Source organism: Cotesia glomerata, linkage group LG6, assembly GCF_020080835.1.
Source record: "Cotesia glomerata isolate CgM1 linkage group LG6, MPM_Cglom_v2.3, whole genome shotgun sequence".
NCBI lineage: Eukaryota > Metazoa > Arthropoda > Insecta > Hymenoptera > Braconidae > Cotesia > Cotesia glomerata.
The window spans coordinates 20,385,558-20,407,765 of NC_058163.1; the positions used below are offsets into that span (position 1 = coordinate 20,385,558).

Below are 22,208 nucleotides of genomic sequence, written 5' to 3' on the forward strand. Positions count from 1 at the left end.
AATTTTGCCGAATATTTTCTGACATAATGGACAATTATTAAAGATTTAGTTTTATTTTTAGTTCACTTCTATGTTAGAAATGAATAAAATGAAAAATTTCAAATTTTGCTTTTTATTCTCCATCGCTACTTTGCAAAAACAAATACTGTTTTTGAATAAAAAATATGTAAGGTAAAAGCCCCAATATATGATCATGTACCAGTATATGATCACTCCATGTATTTGTATACCTATATTTGTGAATATAGATATACAAATACATGGAGTGATCATATACTGGTACGTGATCATCTATTGGGGCTTTTACCTTAGAATATTATTTTTTAATTAGGTATTTAGCGATAATTAATATAAAATAATACATATGTTAAGTAAATATATTCTAATTTTAATTTCAATTTTTAATTTCTCTCTTAGAAAATTGCAAATTTTCTAAAATCGAAAAGTTATATTGTTTCACATATATAACTATATTATTTAATTTTAAATATGCTTATCGTAAGATGGACGGTGTGGCTTAATGTATATAGAATAAGCAAAAAAACACTATGGTATAGACCGCGTAGCACAAATGGTAGAGTAGCCGACATGTCCTCAGGAGGTTCTGGGTTCGAATCCTAGTCCGAGCGTTGTTTAATTTGACACCATTTTTTAAATATGGTTTTAATACAGTCATTTTACCGCCTTATTACCGTAAAAATGCCGCATTTTCAGCGTAAATGTATCGCATTTTTACGGTAAATGTTCCGTAATTTTTCGATAAAAAAACTGACCAAAACAACCGAAAAAATGCTGAAAAAATACCGCATTAATACTGTATAATTGCGATATTTTTTCGGCATTTACAAAACCGCTAGGGTTATTACTATCAACTATACAAGATATAAAAAGACTTAGACGATGAAAAGACTGTATTTTTAATAATTTTTTAAAACAATTAACTATGGCACGCAGTTTTACTATTTAATTGGGAATAGTATATTACACACCTAGGGAAGTAAAGTAAGAAATGTCTCAGAGCACATGTAATTGTTGGCCGAGGCGAAGCCGAGGTCAACAAACATCTGATCTGAGGCTTTCTTATTTACTTCCCGAGGAGTGTATACTATTTTTTTGCTCAACGAAGGCAGGAAGCGGCAACTTCGTTTAGCACAGCGGGCCGAAAGTTGACGCTTTCTGCCTGTCGAGCAAAATATCTTTGCAGAACATAAAAAAAAGGAATTTATTTTTAATTTAAAAAAGAATTTTTTAAGTGAATTTATTTTATGTTCTGACATAATAAAATATATAATTATTAAACTCTTATTTTTAATTATCATAAAACATAATAAAAATATTCTTTTTGTATTCAGCTCAACTGAGAATTTTAATTTTTTGATATATTATTATGTACCTACATAATAATAATTATTACTTAAAATGCCATTCGGCCTCACCCGAAATAGAAGGTAGATTTCACTTGATGTAAAATTCTCTTTATTTTTGCTATTATAATTTGTTGAAAACCAAATTTTTAAATTAATTACAATAAAGAAGTTCTGCAAAAGTTTTCATGGTGTGGTTACTATTTTGATAATTATCATGGACTAGTTCGAAGATGAGCAAAATCTGTCTAAAAATACTTTTACTATGAATCATAAATAGTGCAATAATAATATTAATAATGTACATCAAATTAAAGGCTATTTCATGAGCTATCACATGAATTTTTCAAAAATTAGCTATCTCTTTTCAATCAAAAGTTATACATCAATGAAGTGACCGAAAACGTAATTTTCACTATTTTGAAATTTTTAAATGGCCGCCATTTCTAAACTAATTGACCGATTTTGCTCATCTTCGAACTCGTTCAAGGTAATTACCCTAAGAATATGTGTACCAAGTTTCATCAAGATCGGTTAAAAACTTTTGCAGATATTCTGATTAATTATGACATATGATAGCAAAATCAGGTGAAAATTCCACCATGAGGACTAATGCAATAGTTAGATTTCTAACGAAATCTACCTAAAAATTTAAGTGTAAACATAAAATTAATCTATTCTATTTTGATTATTTTGTAACATAAAATGTGCATTTTTCCTTTTAGTTATTAATTTTAAGATCATTTTTTTTTTTTTATTAAATAGTAAAACGGCGTGCCTGCCATAATAAACTGTCAATATTTTATTACTGACTGTTGCCTGTCTGCTTCAGGTGGCGTACAACATACTTTAATTTCAAATTTCATTGTCCCATACATAACATTAATACTGGGTCGAATACACAAAGTAATTGATTTGATATATTCTTTTAACTTTATAACTGTACAACATATGATATGAAATCTGTATGAGTGATAGTTTAATCATTCTTGATTTTTCTATATTACTTATACCCTGCAATCTTTTTTGCAGTTAAAATGTCAAAACTCATTTTCGTTAAGTTCAACTTTAAAAAAAAAAAATTATCGTTTCAAATTGTAATCGAGAACGAAAGAAATCCGAAAAAAGTGTTTTTTTTTACATAACTTCGACATAAAATACAAATAAATTTCAATTATTTTATATTTACAGTACGAATGCATATCACGTTGTATTTATTTATAAAAAAAAATTGGAAAGTTTTCAAAATCACGAATGAATGTGAATAATTTTTTATTCACTGTACGACCGAATATCAAATATTAATTATCTGTTAAAAATTATTCGAAGCCATTGGAAATTGCGAAGGAAATTCAATAATTTTTTATTTAAAAAGTAACCAGATATAAAGTCTTATTTATTCATAGAAAATAATTGAAAAGTATTCAAAATTACGAGTACATTTCAATAAATTTTTATTCACAGTGTGATCGGATGTATGTTTGCATTTATTCACAGAAAACAATTCAAAAGTATTCAAAAATACAAATAAATTTCAATAATTTTATATTTACAGTACGAATGCATATCACGTTGTATTTATTTATAAAAAAAAATTGGAAAGTTTTCAAAATCATGAATGAATGTCAATAATTTTTCATTTTCTGTACGACTGGATATCAAATATTAATTATCTGTTAAAAATTATTCGAAGGCATTGGAAATTGCGAATGAAATTCAATAATATTTTATTCAAAAAGTAACCAAATATGAAGTCTTATTTATTCATAGAAAATAATTGATAAGTATTCAAAATTACGAGTACATTTTAATAAATTTTTATTCACAGTATGATCGGATATTAAGTTGCATTTATTCATAGAAAACAATTCAAAAGTATTCAGAAATACAAATAAATTTCAATAATTTTATATTTACAGTACAACCGGATATAAAGGCTTATTTATTCATTGATAACAATTGAGAACAATTTAAAATCATTTATTTTTCTCTATTTTTTTTTAACTCCGCATTATATCCAAATTCATGAACTATTTATCTATTCAAATCCATTGAACACAATTAAATATTTTAATTTTTCTTAATTTTTTTTTATACTTAAAAAGGTTTAAAATCTTTAAACTATTTATCTATTCGGAAAAATTCATTTTTTCCTGAGCTGAATCAATCGTGAAATACAACTTGTTGAAAATAATTGAAATCATATCCAATTCAATTTTATTCAATCAATAATTTTAATCAGGGATTACAATTGTATAGTCATAAATTTTGGTATATTTAATGCTCATAATTGTAATTATTATATGGATTGGGATCATCAGAACTTAGTAGCTTGTACATGAAAAGACAACCTCCCAATAAACTGAAAGCCACGCTCGCGATTGCTGCAAGCCACGTATAATTAGACCATTGAGACTTTAGATAGAAAGTTACTGCTATTGAAACTATCGATAAAATACATAATAGAGTACATATTACGTTAACAGATGACTTTTTACTTCTATGACCTACATATAGATTTGGCGCGCTGAATTCTTCCTGCGGTAAAGATTTAAGTTGTAATTGCGGATCCGGCTTTGATGGAAGAGACGTTGGAGGTTTCGGATTTAACGTTGGTGGAGGAGGTGGCGGTTGCGATGGTCTTTCTGGCGATTTTATCAATTTTTTTTGGTCTGAACTCATATTGATATTCGTGTTCAATTTTTTACAAAGTAATGAAAAACTCAAAATAAGCAAGTGTTTCTATAGTACTAAAGAAAGTACAAAACAATAATAAATTTCAAGAGCAATAAAATTTAGATTTTAACGTTCTTTCTAAATAAAAGAATCAAATTTAAATTAGATGTATTTGTAATAAAATGAGATGATCATTGATTCTCTTAGAATACTCAAAGCAATATTACAATCGACTCTTGTCAGGCTAAGTAAATTGTTTCGATACTTGATGAAACTTATAAATAGTGTTAAAATAAATAATCGTGAGGCATTTAAATCAAGATATTGATAAAAATTTTATTTATTTTTGATGATTCATTATCAATCATCTATATATAATTAGAAGAGGCTAAAGAAAATTTTGTCTCCGACGTATTTATATGATAAAATAACTTTTCAGTAGATTTCATAAAAATCTAACTATTGTATTTGTCCTCATGACGTAACTTTTCATAAATTTTGCTATATTTCGACCTAACTCGACGAACTGAGTCAGAAAATACATGTGGTTCAAAAGTTTATATATATATATATATATATATATATATATATATATATATATATATATATATATATATATATATATATAGCGTCAACGATAGCGTCAACAATTCTTAAGGGATCTCAATGAAACTCAACATACTTATTCTATCGAATATTAGGAAGGTCAAGTTCAAATATGAGCTTAATCGGTCAAATAGTTTAGAAATTATAGCATTTAAAAATTTTGAAAGGAAAAAGTTAGGAAAATTTTGTGCCAAGCATGTTATAATTTTGAAAGGAATTTTTATAATTAAATTTGATATCAGATAAGAATTTGTGCTTTTTCACTGTTTTATATATTCTTTAGTGATAGTCAATTTTTTATGTTAAGTTTTTGGAGGAGTTTTGAATAGTTTGTTGGTTCTATAAATTTGTTCCGTCACATTTGTCCATTAAATTATTTGTAATTGTAATTATTTGTGATTAATTATTTTGAAAATTTATTTAAAAAGTACTCAAACAATGTATACTGTAATTATAAATATATAATTATATATTTTTTAAACATTTAGAAGAAAAAAAATATTAATTTAAGTGGTAAATTAATATGAATATTTATCTAATTAGATTAACATAACACGCTCTTATGAATTCTGCTAGATTCAAAGTTTAATTACTCATCAAATATTTAAATAAGAATATATCTCAAAATGTCTATCGATGATACAATTAGGATATATAATAGTGATATTATCATTATCATCAAGAAAAAAAAAGTATACTTTACCAGTAGCTTAGTTAAATTTCTTTCACCATTAATTAGATTTGTATTGTTCAGTACTTGCGTTGGAAATTTTTAGGTTCTTTAATTAAGAAATTGAAACATGTTGTTCATTTTTAATGATTTATTATCAATTATTGTTTATTTAAAAATATAAATTACTTACACTTACTCAACTTTAAGTTAGAAAAATATTTTTTTTTATTAAAAATATATGAAAAGTTAACAACTGTGCTTATAAATTGACCAGGTACTGCTTAATCAGTGAACTACAATAAAAAATAATTAAATTAAATTTATTTTTACTAAATAAATAGTTGAATTATAAAATTAATTATACACACCAGTGCGTCTAAATCAACATCCATCGGACGTGGAAGAAAATCTCCAGGCTCAGTATTCTTTTTACTGAAAATAACGATAAAATTAAATTTTCAAGTTATTAAAAGATTCGAAAGATTAAAAAAACGTACATAGTTTGTGGCTGCGTCAGTTGAGAGACATCGATGATGTCAACAGGTTCAAATGTCTTTTTTGGTTCGTCTTTTATTTCATAAGCGCTGATAATATCAGTGATACAGTTTGCTAATTCAGTTGGATTCTTCCATTCCGGTGGTTGGATAGGCTTTAATACAGACAATTTGGGTTCCGGTATTGGTGCTTCTGGATCAAATGCTCTTAATGATAGTGTATTCCATATGTGTTGTAAGTCTGGAGATTCTACGGAACAAGTTTCATAGGTCTTGTTTTCATCTTCAGGAATACTGTTAACAAAAATAATTTATTATTATAATAATAATAGTCATTCCATGTCAAATCGACCAATCGTTATATCGACTGTTTTTAAATTTAATGAAATTTAGTAGGAAGCTTTCTTTAATTATAAAAGTCCTTTTCAAAAGTTATGCAAAATTCAGAATTTAATTATTTTTCTAGTTTTTTTTAGAAAATTTTTATCAATAATAGTATTTTATTTAGTATGAGAAAAGGAATTTATATAAAAATTTTTAATATATATATATCATATAATTTATAATTATTGTTCAAGCTTAGACGTGAAATTTATTTCAATGTATTTTTTAACGAGATATAAAATAATGCTGATAAAAATGAGATAAATAGCCGTAACGTAATCGTGCTCAAATAATGACAAAATAATTATAATTAATGACGTATACAATGACAATAATAATATTATTACTAGTGTTGTGAAAATTTTATTAGAAATTATTTTGTTTTCATAAATTTTATAACTTAGCTTGTAGTTACTGGCATAGCTTTTAAAACCAAGTGTTTTTTCGGAATTCATCCTGTTATAATTATTTTGTGGTACCTTTTAGCTATTTATAATATATAAAATAATTTTAATATATCACTTATTATTGTATTAGAAGATAATCAAATTAAATTACACTAATTGACAAAATATTCTCTTGTCTAATAAAAGTATTAATTAAAAAATAAAAATCAGAAAAAAAATATTGCAACTTGTAACAATTTTTAATAGTGTAATATAAATTATTTTCTTGTATAGTGGCGATAGAGTGAATTAATTTTTGTGTTATTAAATCATTTATTTCATGAAAAGTCTGTTAATAGCAAAAAACGTTAATGATAGTACCAGACTTATGGCAAGTGAACGCACAGTAATAGCAGTGGCAGAAAAATACATAGATGTAAGACCGTATGCTAACGTCATTAATATTGCGATAGCTATTATCACTAACGTTGAAATAATGAATATTTTTTTATAAATGAATGAGTTATGAATCATAGCTTCATTTGAAATAGTCCGATTTTCTGGTTGGACATTTGGAGGTTGGATGTTTACTGGGGGTCTGTATATATCATGTTCAGATAAATTTAAACTAATTCTTCTAAAACACATAATTACTCAAAGGTATGCAACGCACATTTGAAGGATAAATTTTATGTCTTCTAATATAATGTTTTATCAATTAAAATAATTTACTATTGAGTTTGTGGAATTAATTTGTCTAAGATTTCTTAGAACGTTAGGAGAAATTATATTTATCAAGAAGTTTTAATTAAGATTATAATTAAGAATGACAAAATACTAAGCAATAATATAAGTAGAGTAATAATAAATATTATTATGAATGATATGTAACCGATTTTATCATAGATAAATTATATTGTTATAATTCTAAAATATCACGTTTGAAAAACATAATTATTTAATGAGGTGACAATATAAGTCTACGTCGTACTTATAAAGATAATTTTTTTTTTTTAATTGTATCACTTCAATCAAACGCTGATATATCACGTAAATGAACCGATGCTTATATTATCATAAGTACTGATGAAGCAACTTAAAAAAGCAATAACATGATATAAATATCTTGTAAAAGACGAAAGTCATACAAATAAAATTCCTATATATAATATAACGAGAATGTAACAGATTAAAATGAATGCATTTTCTAAATACTTGAGATGTAAAAAAGAAATTTGGCTACTTATTTTAATAGAATTCGTAAAAAACATGTACAATTAATTTTCTATGAAAAACTTATATCACGGAGGAAATTTTAATTAACAGCAAAATTCTTCGCACTTTAAGCTAGGCATATTTCAACTTTACTTATTAAACCTACAATTACTTTGACTAAAACTTTTTATTTTATTTTATTGAATTAACGCCAATCGGCTTTATACAGTGAAATTGAAATAGATATATGTACAAGAGAGAACTAATGAGTTTGTAATAGTGTAGATAATAATAATGGGAGAAAATTACTGAGTTTACGATGATAAGTAAAGTTATAATAGAGATAAAATGATAATCAGCAATTATTTAATTTGTTTTGCGGCTTCGAGTTTGGAAAGACGTTTTAATACTCATTTCAAATTTTTTTCTTCGTGTCAATTATTATTCATTTTTGGAAAAAAGCCACGCGAACGTTATAGTGATTGCGCATTGAAAGTTACAATGAATATTAGCTAGAATAATTACATGGATAAAAGGAACAGGCCAATTCGATGGAATTCGGAATTTGTGCAAGTCAAAGTAATACTCCAATTAAATTTCAAGTTTAGATCTAAAAATACAATTCTATAAAATTCCTAGCAAAGCGGGCGTGTAACAGCTAGTATAATATAAATATCAATTACTTACGTAGACTGTCCAAGCGTCATTAAATTTATTAGCTTATCAACACAATCTAATTGTTCTTGCCGTATGTTTTTGAGCACATTGTCGTAGGAACGTGGTGTTATTATAAGACGTTCTTCCGAATAGATTAATTCATACATGAAAAAGCACTGCAATTGAATAATTATTTTTAATAATAATTGACAAATTATTATTTCGCGTTCTTCATATGTTCAGTGACATGCCATTTTCAATAATTAAAAACTTTAAAAGAATTGAAAGAATAATTTTCTCTTTATAATTATAATTCTAACATACCCATGGTTTATCACCATTACCAATTTGTGGATACAGAATGTGCATTGAAGGGCTACAGTTTCTATTGTAAATTTTACGGACAAGAGCTACTCGTTGCAAGTCAGCCATCGCTTTTACTAGACAGAAAAATTCTTCTTCTGCTCCCTTAAATTGTTTAAATTAATAAATTGTTATTAAATTATGATGAGTTATTATCATGATTATGAATAATATGTAAAATAAACTTACTTCTAATGGTAAAATAACATGAGTTTTTTTTCCGTGACGATAATCAAGCTTCACGAATTTTTCTGGAGAAAATCCATAAAGTTTGAATGACTTTTCTTCAGAAGGTAATTTTAAAACAGCCGAATCTTCTTCAGTAAGTGGAATGAATTTTCTTCCGTACATATAGCCTTGAACAGTATCTTCAAGTTTGTATTCTTCTCGATAGCGATCAGCCAAGACCCGTTTTTTACTCACTGAGTGCAACTCTTCTGCACTATTGGGATCAAAGGAGGTTGAAATATCATGCCACTTGTTCAGCGGCTGTACCTCAGTAATCTAATTAAAAAAACATCATTAACGATTACACAACAATAGAAAATTGTATAACAAAAAAATAAATGATTGACTCACTGAAATGTATATCGCAACAGGAATTTTTAGAGTTCCGATCTCCAAATTACATTTCCAAGCCGTCGGAGATGTTTTATGGGCGCCATAAAATTCTAACTTTGGTAATACAAAAGATAAGGACATATATTCTCCTTCAACCTGTTAATAACATTTACAATTATCCAATTATCCAGTAATAAATTTTTGTTTTTGAATTTTCGAAAACTAATTATACCTTTTGAGTTAAGTCAAAAAGCATACGCTCATTTACATTCAATTTCTCGTCTTCTAAATTTTTTAAATCTTTGCTTCCGCTGTAAAAAAAAATTAATCTATATTATTAGGAGAATAAGAAAAATTTTGTGGCCAGTGAATTTATATAATGAAATGGGTTTTTATGGTATCATTAGAAAGGTCTTGACCTGGAACTGTGCCTTTTCAAGGTTTCATATCATTCTCACCGATAGTCAATTTATTATGATAAATATTTAGGCTGCATCCGAAAATGTTCTATCTCTAGATACATAATTAAAAAATGACCTTGTATCATATAAACTATTGACATTTTTAAATATATAAGCTCATACCGATGTTACACTCATCAAAACCTTTCATTTGAGTACCCACATCAATTTTTCATATATTTATATATATTGTATATATGTATATATGAAAATTTATCAAAATGCATGTGGGTACTCAAATGAAAGCTCTTGATGAGTGTAACATCGGGATAAGCTTATATCTTTAAAAATGTCAATATTTAAGAAAGTACAGTGCAATTTAACAAAAGTCATTAACTAAGCAAAATTTCATTTATTTATAGTTCACAAGTCACGGCAGTAACATAGTGACTGCAAGGTTGCTAGTATTCATCAATCTGTCATTCACAACTTATACTAATACATAGAAATTAAATACTTACAGCCACAAAAAGTTAATTTCTTTTTTTGTTATGTCTTGTATTAGACTGTCTTTAGCAGAATTACCAAACGGATTTGTTGGATAACAATCTGTTATTAAAATAATCGTAATACGATTCAAGCCTCTGCAATAATCAATTTATTTATTTAGATATTCATTACCAAGTAATTAGAAGATAAAATTATTAAATTACTAACTCAACTTGGTCTGAAATCATTTTGAGAGCAGCTTGCAATCCAGAAATCCAATTTTTAAATTCTATATCTTGAGGCTTAATCTCACGTATTTTTTCAATCATATCAAATGACGGCATTTGGACATTAATATAGTTATCAATAAGATTCAATTCTAATGAATTATTACCATCTTCAACACCCATTAGTATTACGCCGACTTCGTCCTTGGGTCTTACAAAAATCTAAAATAGTCAACCGAATACAATTGATAATTAAATATAAAAAAAAATAAAATTTCGGTATAAATCAATGAACAATTAAGTAAAACAAACTTTTTTTTCAATAATACGTTCCATGGCAATCTTAGCATTTTCTAAAAAATTCATATCATGTTCGCCGTCAACATTGACACCCACATTGGTTACAAAAACCACGGTTTCCTATAAAGTAAATAAAAAAAATTAACATTATTTTAAGTGTCAAATTGGTCAATACTTACTTTTAGACCTTTTCGTGGCATTTTGATACAGTAAATATTTTTTATATTATGTATTTTTTAATTATCCGGTAAGAGAGATACTTATTAAACACGTTTCAACAAGTTTTCATAACAAATAACAAAGCATAACAAAGTGTGACAAAGATGATAATAATAATAATAATAATAATAAATATGTGAAGACTGGGAAAGAATTTCTACATTATCAATAATGGAGTAAGTAGAAATAGTGACAGTATGAACAATGAGAGTAAAAAAATAAAAATATATATATGTACATATATTACATATGTAGAAAGGTGATATAGTTGCAAATTATGATAAAAAAAAATTTTTTTTAAAAACCATTCGTGAAGCAACAATTAATTTAGAAACGCTTGAGTATCAACATTGTTAGTTCCACTACCCATTGCAGCAAAATCCGGTGAGATTTTGGAACGTACATTTTTAAAAATCCTATTAACAAAACCACATGCGAGAATATAAAATTATTTGGCAACAATTAAATTATAAAAAATTCCACATGTGAAAATTAATAAAAATACAAGTGAAAATTTTTAGAAGCATTTTTTTAATATAATTAATTTGTTATAAAAATTTTTGAAATTGACAGCTGACAGCTAACTTCAGTATCATAAAATGAAGAACTTTTTTATTTTTCATAAAAAAATTAAAAGAATGTATAATAACATTTAATTGATAATGATTACAATTATATTTAATCGAAAATATTTATGTGAGATGAATAACTTTTAAATGAACAACTAAATAAAGTAATGAAAATGGGTGGTAGCCACCTAGCGGCATTCGTGGAACACCGATGAGAGTTAGGATAGCAGGAGTTAGCAACCATCAGTGATCAGCCCAGATCAGCCCCAGCCATCATTCAGCAACTAACAAGTACCTCGATGAGGAGGTCTTTTGCTGAAACACTCAATGATCATTCAGGTAAGCCCCAACATTTATCACAATCCATTATTAGATTTAAAATCACCAACAATTACCAGTGTCATTAAATAAAGAACAAACTAAATTAGTATTGTAAATAATATTACGACCAAAATATTTTTAACGAGGGTCTTGTCTCTTAACGATAACATACCGCAGTATTATGTAGCCGACAATTTATTTATTATATAGCTACTCCAATTTTTCATTGACAATGTTACAGTATTAATTATCAATACGTCACGTATTTATATATTTACCAATGACATTTTATATTTATTTGGAGCCTTTATTTTTTTTTTTATGTGACATTTAATACCAGGTGTTGTTATTTTTTTTTTAATTTTATTTATTTATTTAAATGACAGTATTGTTCTTTCAATAATTACTTATTTATTGTTACAGGTCATAAATTATAAACTTTTAGGTAGCCAAAGTTAAGCGATAATTAACAAATGGCTACCAGACAAGTCACCAGTAAATCACCAAAAAATTATTCATTTTTTCTGTGAGCCAAAGATCTTATTAAAAACAAACCAAGATAAGTTTTTTAAAAAAGAAATAAACTTGCAAGTGATCGGTATGGGTAGCAACAGTGAAGTTGATAAATTGTTTGATTTGTTGGAGTCTAATAAATTAAGTGAGGTTGAAAAAATTAAAAAAATCTTCCATGATCATTTTTTGTCAAGTGAGTATTAATTATTTTTTACAGCTGAACTTCCAAATAAGTAACATGATAAAATTACAAATTTTTTCTTTATTTATTTAAAATTAGATTTATTATTTGAACGTAACTTATTACTTTTACATGATAATTAATGAATAATATTTAATAATAAATAAAACTATTACAGACAAAGACAATTGCCTTGTAAATGGATTGCTTGATTATTTCTTCTTCACAAATTCATTGCGAGCAATCGAAGTTCTTGCTGGAGTACGTGAACCGCATGACAAACATTTGCTAGATCGTTTAACAGATACACTGGCAAAACCAGTTCGCCCCAGTCAGCGGGTTCAAGCGTTGTTAGTATTGGGACACATTGCACGAAGACAGCCAACATGGTTGTACAAATTGACAAATCATTCGTTATTTCGAGAACTGCTGAAGTTGTTGAAAAACGAAGTGGATGCACTGTTAATAGTAAGCGCCTTACTTTTATTGGTGACTTTACTACCGATGTTACCAGCAGCTTTGGGGCCATATCTCAACGAGATTTTTGATGTATTCAATCGCCTAGCTTCGTACTATTACACTCATTCCAACTCTCAAAATAATTTATCAGATAAGGTCTCATTTTATCTGCTGCATCTTCATGTAGGTCTTTACAATTTCTTTCATCGTTTGTATGCTATGTATCCGTGTAATTTAATATCATACTTGCGGACACATCACGCGCAACGTGATCATGAGTATCTCGCAACATTTAAGCACACGATAAAGCCAATGTTGGACTCGGTGAGGATGCATCCGCTGTTGATAACAGCCTCAAGAGATACAGAAACCAGTCCAGCTCGTTGGAAGCAAATGGAGCACCATGATGTCGTGGCAGAGTGTGGGCACTTTGCTTTTGACAGAAGAGAAGAAATTTATGCGCCTAATAACTTGCGCGCTACTCCATTACCAGATCAGCAGTGTCCTTTGACGCCAATAAATATTGTTGGAGATCCACAAGGCACGAAAATGAATAATGATTTAGATGAAGACATGTTATGGTCACCGAGTATGAAGATACCACCCAATAGTCCTAAGTCTATACAAACTATGACTTATGAATCACTTTCTGCTCCTTCAACGCCTAACAATAGTACTAGCAGAAGTAACTCGTCTCCACCAGAAGCTGCTATTGAAGCTACGCCTGAAACAACACCTGTTAAGGTATTTTTTTTATTTTTATTTATTTACATATTTGTTTTAACTAAATTTATGGTTACAGGATATCCGACAAACATCTACGAGATCAACTTCCGTAGGGTCTGCTGCTGTAAGAGCTCTCAGTGCTTTTGGCAATGGCTCTTTGACCGGTAGTTCACGTCCCGCTACGCCTATCAGCAATATCAATGCTTTATCATTTATACCTGTGATGGAAAAAGAAGGAATTGTTTCGCAAAAAATTAGCAAGTTACTTGCTGATAGGAACAGCACTGTACAGCAGATTAATATTGAAGGTGTGAAAAAAATATTGGAGACTAGTTCAAGTCAAAATGGTAGAAATGACTCGTGGAAAGAAGATCAAGAGGTGAGTATTTTTTTTATCATTTCATTTTTTTTTTTTTAATTTTGAAAAGGCATTCAATTATTTGGTAACTATTTACAAGTGGGGTCAAACCCTTTTTGGGCCATAACTAAGTGAAAAATTAATATTTTCAAATTTTTTTGATTCTGCTTGTTATTACGGCGCATTTATAATATAAAATGTCATGAAAGGAAAAAATAAAAATTTCGATAGCTTTTTTGCCTGTAAGGGGGGACACTACTGTGACGGTCGAAAAAAAAAAAGTGATTTTCGGGAATTTTTTTGACAGGGAAAATAAAGGAATTTGGGGATCGAATTTTTTTTATTTTATTAAGGGTACATTAGAGATTATCACGTTAAATTTTTATTAAAAAATATTTAATTATTACAAAGTTATTTACAATCTCGTAGAGCACTAAAAAAAATTTCGCCCTCCATAGTCGCATCGATAACTCAAAAACAGATCATCTGAAAATAAAAACCCAAATTGCTTTTTAATCAGTAAGGATGTAGTTATCAATTCACATACGGAGTTTCAAAAATTTTGATTTTAAAAATCTTTTTAGCCGGGTTAAAATAACAAAAAAACAGTAAAAATAATGAGAAAATGTTCAATCAGTCGCCACTTTTTTGAAAATGAAAATTTTAGATAAAATTTATTTTTTATCTTTTTTTGGTGTTTTTGATATATTTCTTTTTGAAAATCACATAAAAAATAAACGAACAATTTAAAAAAAAAAATTGATCAATTTAATTAGAAAAAAATAAAAAAATATTAACATGGTCCAGTATGGGTTGATCCCATTTTTAAATATTTACCAATTATTTTTGTAAAAATCGTAGTAATTGTTTTTTTAATTTATAATTGATTTAATTTTCAGGTTGTAGAAATAGTAAATTGCCAAAATTCTCAAGTACATCATGTTGAATCTTACAGAAACCGCGACGATTGTTTGCGATTTGTTAGTAAAAACTTAATAAAAAAATTCAATTTATGTAAATTTGATTCACCTTGCCAGTCTACAGCGCCAGTAACTTGTCCTAAAACATATCCAAATGTAAAAATACGTCGATCAAAATCATGTTCTGATATAAAAGACCAAATTAAGCATGAAAGGAGTATCCAGACAGATGATTTGTTCCCTTACGAGCGTTTGCTGAATGGGATCGTAGATCAACGTGGTAATGACCAGCAAACAAGTCGTAACAGCAACAGTAATAATAATAATAATAATAATAATAATAATAATAATAACAATAACAACAACAGCAACTATAACAATCCTGATTCAAGATTATCGCCTACGTTGATGTTAGATCGTTATATCGAAAATTGCGCCAGCGTGTTGTCGATTAAAGATAAGAAAGTGAGATCTTTTAATAAAAAGAAAGGCCTAGATGATGATAACAGTGATAATACGAACGAGGATAGTTTTATTGACATTGAGTCAGTTAATCAGCAACTGCAATTGATGCAAATGCAGCTACTGTTCGAACGACAGCGTAGAGAAGTTCATGCTGAACGTAACCGCAGACTGCTAGGAAAATTAAGAGACTCGCGTACACTTCAAGAACAAAAAACTGAGTTAGCTGATCGATTGCGTATAATGGAAAGTGAAGTAGAGGGTTTGAAAAATGAGATAGAACGAAGTAAACGTGAGAGCCGTATTACCGAGACAGATTATAAGAAAGCCGTTGACAACTGGCAGTCAAAGTGCCTAGAAGAATACAATCGTAATCGTAAGCTGACGGAGAACCTCGAAGTTCTAGAATTAGAAATGAAAAAAGAAAAGACGAAAGTTGCAGAGTGTGAAGAACAAACTCGTGTGGCCGAAGCGGCATTTTTCGACGCGGCTCATCAACTTAAAGACGCGCTGAAAGCTGCCAGTCGCAGCGATGAGCTTAAAAGGATTCTTGATAATGTACAGAAAAAATTTTTATTACTTGGTGAGGCACAGGCTAAATATCACGAACGTTCTTCGGGACCAGTGCCAATTCTGAGACAAGAGGCAGCTCAAATGCATCGTTCTTACGAGGAAGAATTGGCGACGTTGAAACGGCAATTGGACTCACGCACATCGACAATTGATGCTCTGAGAACACGACTTGTTGAACTGGAACATCGCGAAACTCATATTGAGGCTCAGCTGATAGATCAACAACGTATTTTACAAGAAACTAAAGAGCGACATGAGGCTGAGTTGCGCGCTGTTGAATCTAAGTACGAGGCGCAAGTGAACATTAATTTGTCACTGGAGAGTCGGATTCTTGAGTTACATCGTAATGTGGAAGTTGCTAATTGTGGAGGGATTAATGCAGTCACTGCTGCAGGATCTTCGAATTCGAATAATATAGCTTACTCGGCATCGCCACCGCTTTCTGGTAGTCTTGCGTCCTCGAGTGAAGGTAGCATTGCCTTTCACACGAGCACTGGTATCATGAGCGACTGCTGTGATTCTGCAGGTGAAATAGCAAATCTTCAGGCTATCGTTGAACCTGTACCTCAATCTTCGAGTCAAGCTACGACACCTGTACGTACAACAAGCCAACGACGAAAGTGAGACTTTGATGCCATCATTTATACATCTAACGCAACACAAAATAATATAAGGATAATAAATAATATTAATTTTAATAATTATAACAATAATTAATGATAACTATTATTACGAAGATGAAAAAAAAAAACAAACTGAAATAATTAAGGCCTCTTGCAATTAGCGTCAACGCTACAAAAAGAGAATGATAACAAATAATAAATAGACAAACATTTAATTGATTAAATTTGATAATGAACGTCCTGAGACAGCCTTACAATATAACAAAACATTTTTTTTAATAGCATATATATTTACGTATATGTATACACATATACATCTATATATTGAAAAAATAATAATAAAATAAAAATAAATAAATTAACTAATTATAAAACTTTTATGAAATAATAATGTGAAGAATTGTAAACATTTTAAATTGACGTGACTTGTGTCGCTATTTTAAATTGGCTAATAAAGCTTCTTCGTAATTTCACTGTTAATAAAATTATTTAAAAAAGAAAATTAACAAAACAATTACGTTAATTAAGATTTACTTAATCCTGACCTTGTTAATTATTATTGAATTTATAGATTTATAAAATAGTACAAATTCATGATTAAAAGCTATTAAAAGTACTTAATTAATGTTTAATATTGTAGTGATTTGTTCTTTCGTAAATAATACTGAGGTACTGAATAATAAAACATGAAATATCACATAATCACAATCTTATTAACCTTTCGGAGTAATCTACAATATTATAATATCAAAGTTTATTATTAAATAGCGTTATACGCATATAAAAACAATTATAAAATTTTAAATACATTATTTTAATCCGAAAGATTAATAATCACCGAGGTTAACAAATATAGATTGGTTGAGAAACGATACAAATGAGTGTATAGACAATTATAATTTAAGTATTAAACATTTTAAAAAATCTGTGAAAGCACCAATCACATGTGATCCATAGTGATCTGATCAATATTCAGACTTATTGTTAATAAGTTTGAAGTTCTTGGCTCGTTGTCATAAGAATTGCATCGCTTGGCGTTGCATAACTTGCCAAATCTGCAAACAAAGTTTTTCATTAATTATCAAGCTAAATTTTATTCAACTTTTAGACTTACGACTGTGGCCTTGGTGAAGTGGGTAAGCCTTGGCTTTTCGCAATAACAGCTGTAACATCCAGTATATACTTAACCAAGACAATGCACCAACGGAAAATATGCGGAATGTCAGCATCCCACCGTAGTCATCCATCAGTCGTCCACAAATAAGACTACCTATAGATACACCTGTTTTGCAAATAAACATTAATTATTTACATGAATTTCTTAATGTAGTTGCTGATTGATGATGATGATGATTAGATACTGACCAATTCCTTCAAAAATAGCTCCGACGAGACCCTGCATCGTCGCTCTCGTACCAGAAGGAGCTATTTTATCTCCATAAGCAATCATTGTTGGCCGACAGAGACCCAGAGTTGGTCCATGAAGTAATTCCACGAGTAAATATATCCACGGATTTGTAATTAAACTATATGCCATAAACCTAAAAGAAAAAATATAATACTACAAATCTGAATTTTTTATTGGCTGTCCAGTCTATTGCACGAATTTTTTTAACTAATTATTTATCTAATAATTTTTAATATCGTTCGCCTGTATTCCCTACAGGCATAAACGATTTTAAAATTCGTATATAAATTTGTCATTAAAGGTAAATTTGACTGAAAAAATAATTCGGACGGCCCACCCAGACCAGGAATCGAACCTGGATCTTTTGGTATCGCGCCAACTGCTCTTCCCTTAAACTATCCGAGATAAATAATTAGTTAAATTAGATAAATTAGATTAGATAAATAATTAGTTAAAAAAATTCGTGCAATAGACTGGACAGCCAATAAAAAATTCAGATTTATAGTATTATAAAAACCAGTCTACAGAAAATATATTGTAAAAAAATATAATATTTTAGTTATAACACCAGTATTTATTAAAATTATTAAAGTTTAAAAGTTATTTTACCTTACTGCATAAATAATCAAAACTAAACTCATTACATTAATATGACCAAGTTTTTTAAGTACTCGCGCAGAAATAAAATTAAACGGCAACTCGCCCAAGAAATATTGGACACCAACAAGTAAACCTTGAAGTGTTTTCAGCCAATCTTTATTTGTCGCTATATCTTCCGTATACCAAAATAAAAAATTCCAAACGACTCCAGTGCATATTCCAGCGCCGACACACCAAAAAATAAATACTAGTACTCGGCCTTCTCGCGCTACTGCTCCCAATTCCCATAAAACAGATGGATCGTCGTCAGTACGATCTACAGATTTCTAAAATAAATTTACAAAATAAATATACAATAAAATAATATTTGAAAATATATTATGTAAAATAATTATAGTTAAATACTTTATCTAAAGTTCCTGATACAATTATATCAAATATCATGCCTACTAACATGATATAAAATATACATGAGTAATCTTTATCGGGAATTCCTCTGCTGAAAAGATCAACTAAGTATCCAGTACTGATACAAAAAATTCCAAATCCAATGTATCCCCATAATTTTTGTTTTCCAAATTCGTTGATACGTTCGTTGCCTAAACTTACATAATTATTAATGGAGAATTTTTATTGTCTTTGTAAAATTTATCATTGATTTAATTTAAGTATTTACCTAGAATATCATTACAAATAGAATCAGCAATACTAGTAACTACAGCCATACCAATCCAACTGACAACACAAGACCACAAAAATAAGTGAAATTGATAGTTCGTGGTCAGGTGGGTATCTTTACCATCTAGTTCATTAAATATCTTTTTCATTTCTGGTACATCTGTACAATTAGCCACACATTGAGTGTACATTGGTTTATCTTTCACGTCACAGAATGGATGAACAGGCTTATCGTCATCAAATGTTACATTTTTTATTTTAACATGCAAACAAGACATTATCTAAAAAAAAAATTATTAATAATTTAGTATTGAATTAATGGTAAATATTTACAAGTGGGGTCAACCATTTTAATTTTAATTTTTTTGAACGAAGTTTCTATTTGATTTTATTGATGTATTTTTTTTAAATAAGGAAAAAGACCCAGTTATTGACACTGGCCTAGTTGTTTGACACTTGCAATTTTACTCTAATTAAAAAAATAAAATGTTCTCAAAAAATTAACTATCTTAAAATTTATAATTAAAAAATTATATTTATTAATTTATTAGAGTTGATTAGTTTTTTTTTTAATTAAAATAAAATTGCAAGTGTCAATAACTGGGTCTTTTACCTTACATAAAAAATGAACAATTTAAAAAAACAAAAAGTTGATTATTACAATTTTAACAAATTTTCAAAAAAATTTATAGATTTTTTTGAAAATTGTGATATTCAACTTTTTTTTTTTAATTGTTCGTTTTTTTAATGTATTTTTCAAAAAAAATATATATATTAAAAACATCAAAAAAAGATAAAATAGAAATTTTATCCAAAAACACAAGCCAAAATTTTTTCCAATTTTTGAAGGCAAAAAAGCTATAAAAATCTTTATTTTTTTCTTCCACAACATTTTTTTATCATAAATGCGCCGTAAAAACAAGCAGAGTCAAAAAAAAAATTTTAAAATGTTAATTTTTCACCTAATTATGGCCCAAAATGGGGTTGACCCCACTTGTAAATAATTACCAAATTAATTTCAATTACTTCGACTAATTACATTTTGATTATCATCTATATTAAATCCAGCCGTAAACTCGAATTTGGTATCTGGCTCAATGTTCGTATTGACTAGCCCACAAAATTGATTCAATTGCCAACCATGGCAAAGTTCGCTGAACGCCTCCGACGAACCTTGACAAGACAGCTAAACAAATAACAAACATTAATTATCAATTTGTAAGACCAGTTAAATATTAATTATTAATTTTGAATGATAATGTACTTTGCAAGAAGAATGCGTGGTATTGGATACAGAAGCTTGACTCAGAGCTTCATCAGAAAATCTATCACTCGTGTTATATGGACATATATGAAGATACGTTTCTGCATGACATGCCAATGTGACATTACCTATTGACTGGTGATTTATTTTGGGTATAAAGTATATCGAAAAAAATGAGATAGCGAGTATTGCTTGAAATGTAAGAAAGAATATTTTATGCAGATTAAATTTTTCAGCTATGCTATAGAATAACGGTTTCGCCAACAGTCCTGATATTGGGAGAATCGTATAAATTATACCCACTAAAAATCCAGAGAATCCTAGTTGTTTTGCAATAACTGGTAAAAATGGTATTATTGGGCCTGTTGCTATAATTAAAAAAAAATTTTTTTCTTTAACATTATTAATATTTAATATATTGATAAAACATAAATACTTGTAAAATACTAAGTCCAAGTATAGTCCAAAGAGCAATTTTTTATAACTTACCAGCATTATATAAAAAATAATGTGCCTTTATCGGCACTAGCTCCTTATTTATTTTCTCCAACATGTTTCAATTTATTGCACGTTTTCAACCCTGTTTAAAAAAAAATAATGAGATTAACAAATGAGTATCATGATATATTTAAAAGCTGTTTCTTTAACCTCTGAGTTAAAAAGTGTGGCAATTTTCTTTTTTTATAAATTTTATCGATATTGGAGTACTGTCATCATTATTATAAAGTTTGTTTTTTATCAACAAACGCCTCTTGATGAATTACAGTAATATTTACTCACATTCATTATTTACTGATTGTTTATTTAAAACATAAATACTTATCAATTAAAATACGTACCGTTCTATAAAGTTATTGTTATTGATAATTATTTATTGCTATCGTTATAGAATAATTTTGATAAATAGTATAATCATGTTTTAATTTTTTAAATTGTTATATGTTATATCTGTTTAATATTATTGATCAACTGCTAAAAGCTAACTAAAATCAAAGCTAATAAAAACTACTAAAACAGTTTACTTGAGAAGCTTGAGAATAATCGGAGTTGCGGAATGTCACGAAGAAATGGCGCCTTATTTGAATTTTGTGAGTTCGATTGCTGTGAAATTTATTGATATATTTTATTTAAAAATTTTTTATGGTTTTTATTATTGAAGTTAAATTTTAATGTACATTAACACGTGCGTGTTAAAAAATTTTTTATTACATGATATTAAAGTTATTTGTCACTTAAAAATTTTTTTATTTTATTTAGCATGCAAATTTGTTCCAAAAAATTATTTTTAAAAAATTGCGTTTTTAATTTATTAAAATTTCTACAAGTAAATTTTTTTACTCATTTCATTTTGACTTAATTTATTTATTTAAAAAATTCTTAAAATGATCAAAAATCTGCTAAATTAATTTTAATTCTTATTACTGAAAAAAATAAAATTGAATAAATTTAAGCATTTTAATTTAAACATATTTTTTTATTATCCAAATAAAAGTAATCTTCAACCCCGGTGGTCTTAATAAAAATGTAATTATTTTTAT

General features: G+C 28.0%; 3 protein-coding genes across 4 annotated transcripts; 1 reads left to right on the plus strand and 2 right to left on the minus strand.

Moving 5' to 3' along the window:
* Positions 1-5,520: 5,520 nt before the first annotated feature.
* LOC123267451 (ATP-dependent DNA helicase II subunit 2-like) lies at positions 5,521-11,116 on the minus strand. Its single transcript, XM_044732070.1, has 12 exons — positions 10,976-11,116; positions 10,809-10,916; positions 10,498-10,718; positions 10,302-10,424; positions 9,612-9,690; positions 9,398-9,535; positions 9,008-9,322; positions 8,780-8,923; positions 8,486-8,631; positions 5,817-6,107; positions 5,688-5,751; positions 5,521-5,612 (listed from the first exon to the last, which is right to left on the minus strand). The coding sequence occupies exons 1-12, from the start codon at positions 10,994-10,996 to the stop codon at positions 5,601-5,603; spliced, it is 1,662 nt and encodes a 553-aa protein (XP_044588005.1). The 5' UTR covers positions 10,997-11,116; the 3' UTR covers positions 5,521-5,600.
* Positions 11,117-11,818: 702 nt separating this feature from the next.
* LOC123267448 (hamartin) lies at positions 11,819-16,922 on the plus strand. The gene is made up of 5 exons (XM_044732067.1): positions 11,819-11,923; positions 12,329-12,611; positions 12,778-13,802; positions 13,861-14,163; positions 15,042-16,922. The coding sequence occupies exons 2-5, from the start codon at positions 12,506-12,508 to the stop codon at positions 16,719-16,721; spliced, it is 3,114 nt and encodes a 1,037-aa protein (XP_044588002.1). The 5' UTR covers positions 11,819-11,923; positions 12,329-12,505; the 3' UTR covers positions 16,722-16,922.
* A 327-nt stretch (positions 16,923-17,249) lies between these two features.
* On the minus strand, positions 17,250-21,582 carry LOC123267450 (major facilitator superfamily domain-containing protein 6). Of its 2 annotated transcripts, none has more exons than XM_044732068.1 (10): positions 21,510-21,582; positions 21,160-21,250; positions 20,671-21,038; positions 20,446-20,592; positions 19,405-19,687; positions 19,134-19,327; positions 18,738-19,054; positions 18,086-18,261; positions 17,835-18,002; positions 17,250-17,775 (listed from the first exon to the last, which is right to left on the minus strand). In XM_044732068.1, the coding sequence occupies exons 2-10, from the start codon at positions 21,221-21,223 to the stop codon at positions 17,705-17,707; spliced, it is 1,788 nt and encodes a 595-aa protein (XP_044588003.1). In that variant the 5' UTR covers positions 21,224-21,250; positions 21,510-21,582; the 3' UTR covers positions 17,250-17,704. The 2 variants fall into 2 exon arrangements, with proteins under 2 accessions (XP_044588003.1, XP_044588004.1); XM_044732069.1 differs by lacking the exon at positions 21,510-21,582 and adding an exon at positions 21,319-21,415.
* Positions 21,583-22,208: the final 626 nt, after the last annotated feature.

Excerpts from the sequence above, each read along its gene's own strand:
- LOC123267450 (XM_044732068.1), bottom strand. The coding sequence starts at position 21,223 with ATGTTGGAGAAAATAAATAAGGAGCTAGTGCCGATAAAGGCACATTAT. Across the intron at positions 19,055-19,133 it reads TATCAGGAACTTTAGATAAA|AAATCTGTAGATCGTACTGA; the intron begins GTATTTAACTAT and ends AATTTATTTTAG. Across the intron at positions 17,776-17,834 it reads ACTTCACCAAGGCCACAGTC|ATTTGGCAAGTTATGCAACG; the intron begins GTAAGTCTAAAA and ends CTTTGTTTGCAG.
- LOC123267451 (XM_044732070.1), bottom strand. The coding sequence starts at position 10,996 with ATGCCACGAAAAGGTCTAAAA. Across the intron at positions 10,917-10,975 it reads TGCCACGAAAAGGTCTAAAA|GAAACCGTGGTTTTTGTAAC; the intron begins GTAAGTATTGAC and ends TTTACTTTATAG. Across the intron at positions 9,323-9,397 it reads CTGTTGCGATATACATTTCA|ATTACTGAGGTACAGCCGCT; the intron begins GTGAGTCAATCA and ends TTTTTTAATTAG.
- LOC123267448 (XM_044732067.1), top strand. The coding sequence starts at position 12,506 with ATGGGTAGCAACAGTGAAGTTGATAAATTGTTTGATTTGTTGGAGTCT. Across the intron at positions 13,803-13,860 it reads CTGAAACAACACCTGTTAAG|GATATCCGACAAACATCTAC; the intron begins GTATTTTTTTTA and ends TTATGGTTACAG. Across the intron at positions 14,164-15,041 it reads CGTGGAAAGAAGATCAAGAG|GTTGTAGAAATAGTAAATTG; the intron begins GTGAGTATTTTT and ends TTTAATTTTCAG.